This window comes from Oryzias latipes, chromosome 22 (genome assembly GCF_002234675.1).
Source record: "Oryzias latipes chromosome 22, ASM223467v1".
NCBI classification, from domain to species: domain Eukaryota; kingdom Metazoa; phylum Chordata; class Actinopteri; order Beloniformes; family Adrianichthyidae; genus Oryzias; species Oryzias latipes.
The window spans coordinates 8,291,624-8,300,295 of record NC_019880.2 but is presented as its reverse complement, the minus strand read 5'-3'; the positions used below and the strand labels follow the sequence as shown (position 1 = coordinate 8,300,295).

Genomic DNA, 8,672 nt, shown 5'->3' with positions numbered 1-8,672 from the left:
CGATGATGACAGGAGGACCCTTCCAGGCTCGCGAATCACGGAAGCTACAGAGCCGGCTTTGCTATTAGGAAGACAATTATTTGTTTATTTCTGCTGTTAAACCTCAAATGTTTTATTTTAAAATTGATATCATTTTTTCATAGGAACCATGAGGTCTATTGTCTTATAATAAGGAAAAAGAGCCTAAATATCTTCATTCTTTAGCAGACTGAGTTAGCTAGTAGCACCTGCGGTTGTGAAACTAACTAGCGGCAACACTCAGGTAACGTTAGCTCATTTCGAATTCATATATCTGACTTATTTGAATACGTGCTTAACGCACCACTGGGACTTCCACTGCTGTTATGGATTATTGTGTTTGTGGTTAGGGTTAGATTCCTACTTAAATGACAGCTGCTACGATAAAACAGTCCGGATGTTTAAGCTGAATGCTTATTGGATATAGAGAATCCACGCTCAACTTTTCTATTGGACCCTTTTGTTTACTATAAGAGAACACTGAACATCCAAGACATTGATTTAGTTTTAAAATATCTACAACTTCTATTAAGAGTTTGTGATTTCGCAGTTTCTCGTCATTTTTATAGAAATATGTTTTAAAATAGTTTAACTCAGATTGAATCTTCAGATGTAAAACGATCTTGCTATTAGATCTGTATAGAGCTAATAGACTTTGGGTTTGTGTTGCTTAACCCTTGTGCTATCTTAGATGACCCCCCCTTCCATTGACGTGTTCTCCCTACCATGACAAAGGCGGATAAAGGTGGAAAGATTTCATGTAATCCATGGACACCAGTGAAGATCACAAATCATTGAAGAAAAAGGTTCAGAGCACTGTCTAGTGGGTCTAGATGACCCAACTCCCAATGTTAAAGTGCCTAGTATAGCACAAGGGTTAAGAAATCAAGAGCAATGATAGAATTCCTAAACTAAGAGGGCAAAATATATATATATAAATAATAATAATAAAAAGTCCTGAATAAGAATTATTGTACTGGGCATGGATGATAAAATATTTTGATTGTTTGATCAATTGTTTTTTAAGAAAAAAGTAACAATTGGGGGTATAATTTGAACTAAAAAGAAACCAGTGAGTGGGCCAATGGGGTATGTTTTAGCTATGAAAAAAGTATTAATAAAAATAAAGAACAATTAGCTGCATTGATTGTGGCTGTTTTTCCTGACTTGTATCACAAGGAACGTATGTCATAAATGAAACACAAAATTAGTAAATAAAATAAATAAAATGACTGGTGGTGGTGGTGGTAAAAAGAAAACCTGTTTGCAACATTAAACTTTGGTCTTGTTATTTACTTTAGTTGTTGTGGACAAAAGCTTTCCTTTTGCAGCTAAGCTAGCCCTATTTGTATAGAGAAGCTCTGTCAATAAGGCTAGTCTAAGCTTTATGGTTGTGCAGTACGGTAATCTTTTTTGCTGTGTAGAAATGCACACTATCGACATTATAAGAGTATTCAATCAATAGGAATTTTTTTTATTTAGTCTGTGTTTCCATAGTTATTAAAAGTATCACTAAATACTTTTTGGATTATGACCTTGTTGGGCTGTGTGGTGGCACAGTGGTGTCCTCACAGCTTCCTCCCATTATCCAAAAACATGCTTCATAGGTTAATTGGTCACTTTAAATTGTCCCTATAGGGGTGAATGATTGTGTCAGATTAGCGACCTGTCCAGGGTGTACCCTGCCTTCGCCCACGGGAGGCCGGGTTAGGCTTCGTGACCCCAAAAGGGGCAAACCGGGTTCAGAAAGTGGATGGATGGACCCTGTTGGTTCACTGATTGATTAAAAGACGCCAACCAGATATTGTTTTAGGAATAATGCATTGTGGCAACCAAAGCACAGAGCCATCACTCCCTAAAATATTTGTTTATATGATAAAAATCTTCATTAAACAGAAAAGCAAACATTGTATTTTTTTCTAATATATGATGCATCATTGATCTGTCTGACGGCTTCCTCCCTGGTGTAGGTTGGAGGATGTGGTTCTGCTGTGTTCTGCTGCTTTCGTTGTTATCTGATGTTTCTGGGGCTTCAGATTCAAAGGCAATCACAACCACGCTTACAACCAAATGGGCAAATACACCACTGCTTCTGGAAGCCAGGTATGACCTTGCTCTGCTGCACTAGTCTCCTGTTTTGACTGTACTTTGGGGCCAGAGTCACACATTTTGTTTCAGCCCTGTGGTGAAATGACAATAAAATATAATTGAATCGTTGAATCCAGTTTTTGCAACACTTCGTAAGTTAATTAATGTCCAAAGACAACTTAAGTTGTCTGCTGTGACCGTGTTTGAACTGCTGTCACACCTAAGAGAGAACAAGAATTTGATTGGTTTACAGTGTTAGATTTTGTGTTCTTTGACTTATTTTCTGACTTTGGAAGGCAAATTGAAAACTGTATATTTTAATCTGCACATTTTCTGCTTTTGACACTGACACGCTTGGTTTCTTTTTCTTGTCAGTGAGTTTCTGGCTGAGGAAAGCCAGGAAAAGTTCTGGGATTTTGTGGAAGCCAATCAAAACATTGAAGGAGAGCATGATGGTAAATTGGACTTTGACATCCAGTTTTCACTTTCGATCTGTGCTGAGAGCAGCTGCGTAAACGATGCGTGCGCTGTGTCCTGGCAGTAATTACAGTGTCGGTGCATCCTTGCATGGAGCTGAACGCTGTAATTTCATTTCTATCAAACCATGACAGCTTTACTTCTTTTAAAATATCAAATTAAAGTTTAAAAAGGAATGTGTTGCTTAATATAAGACATCAGGGTGTTGACTCTTACCTTTTTTTGGACACAGATACAGATCAGGCCTACTATGAGCTGATTGTGAAGAAAGCTGGTGCCTTGCTCACCTCCGTCCAGTTGAACATGCTGAAGTTTGCCCTCTCATTGAGAGCGTACTCTTCCACAGTACATACCTTCCAGCAGGTAACCGGAGGATCACTTGAAACATCTTATTTGCCTATTTGCTAGCATTTTGATCACACAACTCATATTTGTAGATAGCTTCTACCGAGCCTCCTCCTTCTGGCTGCTCAGCTTTTATCAGCGTCCATGGAGAGAAGACGTGTGATGAAGAAAAGTTGGAATCACTGTTGAAAACTGCATCTGAAAGGTGAAAACGACAACAAGCAAGTAACGCACATGTGCACACGCTTCAAGCATTGAGGCTAAATTGTGAAATTATGTGTTTCTTTTAGGCCAAAGCCGTACTTATTCAAAGGAGACCATAGATACCCCGGGTCAAATCCAGACGCCCCTGTAGTCATCCTCTATGCTCAGATCGGAAAATCCGATTTCCAGCAGTTTCATCGAGTCTTAACATCAAAAGTCAATGATGGTTCGGTCACATATGTGCTCCGTCATTATGTGCCTGTAAGTGAGAACAGTGCCGCTTTAGATAATATTTGTCCACACAACCTGAAATGAACACAATTTTCCTGTTGCTGGTGCCAACTATACTATATTTTGGTAAAGTAACACAAGTTATTTGACTAGAATATGGTCTGTTTCTGAACAGTCTGTCATTCTAAAATATCATCAGTTTTTTTTTTCAGTAAAGGAGCAAATTTGTTTACATTTTGTGAGTGGATCCATACAGGCATCACAGAGCCTTTGTTTTCTGATACCTAAAATATTGGCTTCTATGGGGCAATCATGCATTAAATATTTGCTGCTTACTGTACTGAAAGTCTCATAATTGAGTTTTCATAAAAAGTTAAATAAAGCAACCTGATTGTTTAACTACTGGATAATTTAGTTGATCTTATCTCATCTAATAATCTAAATAATATGTAATTTATTATATGTAGGTTTCCTGTTGCAAACAGAACTTTGTCATGATCTAAACAGAAAACCTTCTCATAGATGGGGATTATTGCACCTTAGATGTCTGTTAGTTTGATTTCATGAAATACAGAGTTTACAAGTTTCATAGAAACATCTTTTTTTATTTGAAATTCATGTAAAACTTTTTTTTTTACAAACAAGCAAACATGAGTTGAGCTGTTTTACAAATTAAAATTGCAACAATTCAGGATCAAATCTGAGAAAGAATAAAATTCCAAAATTTGTCAAAAATTAGCTAAAGAAAATACTTAAGACACGCAGATAATTATAGTTAAAAAAAAAGCGCTTAACACTTTTTAGAAAAAAAAATCATACTTTGGTTTAAAGTACACAGAGAGTAAACATTTTACACCAAAACAGGGAACTTTAGAAGAGCGGGACCTGAAATCCGAATATCCTGCAGCTGATTCTGGACCTAAGGGTCCTGTTTAGTGATGATGCAATGATGAGGAGATGAAATGTATTTGATGTGGTGTGGAGTGAGATGATTGAGAGCTTTAGAAGTCATAAGGAGAATTTGAATTAGATTTCTGCGCAGAGGCAAAAAAAAAAACAGGTTATGTTTGGCTTCTTGAAGACCATCGCTGCTGCACTCTTGGTTAAGTGGAAGAGTTTTATTCTTAATCAGATTTTATTGACATTTTTACTCATGTATACAAAACAAACATACAGAGCACATAAAGAAGTCTGAGGTAAGACAAAAGAAAAGCAAAATAAATGAAGCTAATCTTTATTCGAACATAGTACAAATACCTGCATATATTTCAGTCTCATATGTATACAAAACTTGAGAAATATTCTAGTTAAAATTGAAGTTGATAAGGATATGTGAGACGGGTTTAGCAATCAGTCAAACTCAAACCTCTTTAGATAATTCCAGTTGATTACTGAACAAGTGTTCCTATAGAGGCCACCACAAACCCATAAAGATATCATCATTAATATTTAACTTTTTTCATTTTGGTTTTAATAAGTATAGCTTACAAAGTAATTTAGATGTATTTGTATCTGCTAGTTTGTCTAAAGATGGCAGCCCAAGTAAGATCTGACCCGGTTCGTAATAATAGAAGATTTGCATTACAGTGTGGATCCGATTTCTTTTATAGCACATTGCCAGAATTTTGAGATTTTTATGGCAAGTCCACAAGCAGTGCATGCATGTCCCAGTGGAAACTGAAAGGGATTTTTACTGACTTCTACATCCTTATGGACTTGCACTTGTGTCCTTAAAGGAAAGCCAGAGAAGATTTCTGGTTTTCATCCCAACTTTTTCTCTTTTTTGTTCAGTCTAAGTATGCTAAAATATTCTCAGCAGCTGAGAATATTCAAGTCAAGTTTCTGACTATGACTCTGCATATCTCTGAAGGTGATGAGGTGTCGGCTTCTTCATCGCTTAGCAAGCAACAGCTGACATTGATCGTTGAACGTTGTTGCTAAATCATCCTCCACGAGTGTTTCTGTTGTAGGTAAAAGAACGAAGACGTTGATGGAACTTTTTACAATAAAAACTTTGTTAAACGCAGGTGTGGAAAATTAGACAGCGACGTGGTTTCTGTCACAGTCCACCAACTACTGTTCAATCCTCTTTTTTTTAAAATTATATTTAAGCATTTCTTTAATTTAAGGCACCAGTTGCTTGTCAAGACGAATCCAGGGATATGACATGCATGCATTAAGGACCTATTCCTCCTCTTATTATCCCCTCCAGAACTCAGATGGAAAGAGAGTCCATCTGTCTGGATATGGAGTGGAGTTGGCCATCAAGAGCCAGGAGTACAAAGCAAAGGATGACACACAAGTCCAAGGTGAACTAACTAGGGATAATACACTCTTAATACATACATTGCTGTTGTTCTGACACGATATTTGGGTTTATTGATCCTTGTTTAGGGGAGGAGGTGAACGCCACCGTGATCGGGGAGAACGATCCAGTGGATGAGGTCCAGGGATTCCTGTTTGGAAAACTCAAGTCAGTGACTTTATGTTAGCTGGAATATCAAAATCTCACCATATCCCATCTTTGTATTATTTTTGTCTAATCTTTTGATCTCTTCAAATATGTCAACTGCTCACCTCATCTGCAACAAACTGCATCAGTCAACTAATTTCACCTCTTCTTAAGCACTGTATTTCATGTTTCCCTGTTGTTTCTCTCCAGAACCCTTTATCCAGAGCTGAAGGAGCAGCTAAAAGAGCTGAGGAAGCATTTGGTGGAAAGCACCAATGAAATGGCTCCTCTGAAAGTCTGGCAAATGCAAGGTAGACCTCCCTCCAAGCCATGTTTCCCTTTATGCCTGTGCAAATGTTATGGTCGTTCCCTTTGATTGACTAGATTTGTACGTTCAAACAGACCGCGGTGGGAAGTATTTGCTTGTGGGATTATAAATATGTTCAACAGACCAAAGTGTAAACTGTGAGGCTGTGTTCTCTTACAGTAAATTCCTACACTTTTTTTTCCTACTTACATTTATGAAATCAGCCCTAGAAACGTGACAAATATAAGAACTGCAATGTTCTAACCTTCATAACAACCAATGTAGATGGTTTTTTGAAACCTGTAAAGTTAAAGATTTATTTACTGTCATATGTGCAGTATATTTTAACCTATGGCACAGATAACATTACTGTCCTTGCAGACTCTGGGGCAAATAATAAGTGCAAATCTTAAATATTAAATACATATCCAATCTGGAGGCTTAGCAAATGTCAGTTTCTTTTTCTTTAAATGATACAAACCTGATATGGTTTAGATTTGTTTGTAGCCTGGAGCCGTTTTGATCTTTTTGTTCTACTTTACAATTTGCTTTATTGAGTTAGCATTAAAACGTTTTTGTGGTTTTGTGTGCTTGAAATTCATTTTTTTAGTACAACCCCAGCTTCTGTTTTCTTTTACAGATACTTTTTAGATTATACTATAGAATAATTTCACAATGAGCCTAAAACTATTTAAAAATAAATCTTAATTCCTAGAAGTGAATTTTGTCTTCTTTTTTTTTTTGCTGCAAAAATTGAGATTAAACGGTTTTTATAACAAAAGATCAAATTGAAGAGACAGATTTATAAATGTATTAATCCACAAACAAAGCAAAGTAGAGGTCAAAACAATTTAAAAAATGCCTTAATAAACAGGCAAAGCTACAAGGTTTCAACGATGAATCCAATGGAAATCACAATTGTGTCCTGCGATGTCCACATTTCTGCGTCCCATTATGTTTAATTTAAACCAAACATTCGAACAAAAACAATGTTAATTTAATTCCTGCGTCATTGTGAACAGTCAATGTGTTTGGAAAAACCCACCAGTGAGCTGTGGGGGTTAAACTATCAATGCAGTATACGCATAATATGAGCTGAAAATAATGTTTTTGAGAACACAACAGTGGCAAACGTTGCACATTTATTATTTCGTTTATTTCCATTAAACTTGATTGTTTTCTGGTTTGAACCACTGAAGGAAAAAGTCTTTTTAGAGATGAACAATTGAGTTCACCTTAATTGCAAGCTCATAGTTTCTAAAAGAATGAAGTGAATCATGAAGTGTGGTCAGGATGTGAGCCTGCAGCTGCTTTGATTGAGCGGAAGAAAGGATGCGAGGTGATGAGGGGGCTGAGCTCGACTGTCAGACTGACATGCCTGCGCCTGTCTTTATCTTCCAACCCACTGGGGCTCATTAGCTCAGCCTGTTTACAAAGAGAGGGGGACCTCAAGGGGCTGATAATCACACAGGCTACAACACCATTACAGGGATGCTCGCTGCATCGAATTAATCCTCACTGCATCTTTTCTTTTCTTAAAAACTCAGCTTCTTTGTGCGTCTTATACTTCTAGACCAGGGGTATTCAATTAAAATTCAAAAAGGTCCAGTTACTAAAAATCTTTCCCAGCAAAGGTCCGGATCTTATGTTTTCACTTAACATAATGTACCCTCATGTTAATAAAATCAATAACGCACATACATTTCTACATAATTTATTGTTACATTTCAAGTGTTTTCAAAGTAATATGCTTTTAACATACCGAAAAGTCTGAACTTGTATGGTACTTGAATGGAAAACAATACTGTAGTTCTCTTTACTACATGTCAATTAACAGACACTGAAATTATTCTGAATAACATAAATAAAAAGTGCAAACACAGCTTTGAGCAGCCTGAACTTAGGGCCTATTTCAAGTAATGTAAAACATTCAGAATATTTTGAATAAAATAAAAGTGCTTTTAATCTTCAAGAAAAAAATAAACAAGACATTTGAACTGCCACCTTTTTAAAAAATGAACTACATTTTAAATAAAATAACACAGGAAACTTTTCAAGTAAAATAGAACAGGGCAGAATTTACTGAATAAAAAAAGTGCAGAACTTTGAGCAGCTCCCTTTTTCATCTCTCCTTTCAACCTTTCCTTACTCCCTTTCAATCTTTCTTTCCTAGTGAGAGAAATGGGCATGTAACTGTCCTGCCAGCAGTTTGAATCTTGGCTTAAATGGGGTTAGTGCAAGTCTCATGCTCATGTGGAGATGCTCATTGGTGAGCCTAGAACGGTACTTTGTTTTAATAATATTCATTGACGAGAAAGCTGTCTCACAGCTGTAAGTTGATCCAAACATGGTCAAGGTGTGTAGTGCTACTTTGGTTAGACCAGGGAACATCGTTTCTGGCACAATCTGTAACCAGAAAGTAGCAGAGTCAGTTGTTTCAAAATGCCTCCTTAGAGCAACATCTGCTTGCAAATCAGTGAGCTCTAACTGTAAAGATCCAGGATGTGCCCACTTGAAGGTCTGTGTCACCTCCTTTGAAAATCCTCTGAT

At 36.9% G+C, this 8,672-nt stretch overlaps 1 protein-coding gene across 1 annotated transcript in view; it reads left to right on the top strand.

The window, feature by feature from the left end:
* uggt1 (UDP-glucose glycoprotein glucosyltransferase 1) overlaps positions 1–8,672 on the top strand; it is a 30,948-nt gene continuing 22,276 nt past the window's right edge. Inside the window, exons 1-9 of the mRNA XM_011490262.3 lie at positions 1–262; positions 1,989–2,121; positions 2,482–2,561; positions 2,816–2,946; positions 3,021–3,133; positions 3,219–3,393; positions 5,576–5,672; positions 5,758–5,836; positions 6,026–6,126. Coding sequence (XP_011488564.2) covers positions 1,997–2,121; positions 2,482–2,561; positions 2,816–2,946; positions 3,021–3,133; positions 3,219–3,393; positions 5,576–5,672; positions 5,758–5,836; positions 6,026–6,126 — 901 coding nt within the window. The 5' untranslated portion in view covers positions 1–262; positions 1,989–1,996. The remainder of the gene's footprint in view (positions 263–1,988; positions 2,122–2,481; positions 2,562–2,815; positions 2,947–3,020; positions 3,134–3,218; positions 3,394–5,575; positions 5,673–5,757; positions 5,837–6,025; positions 6,127–8,672) is intronic.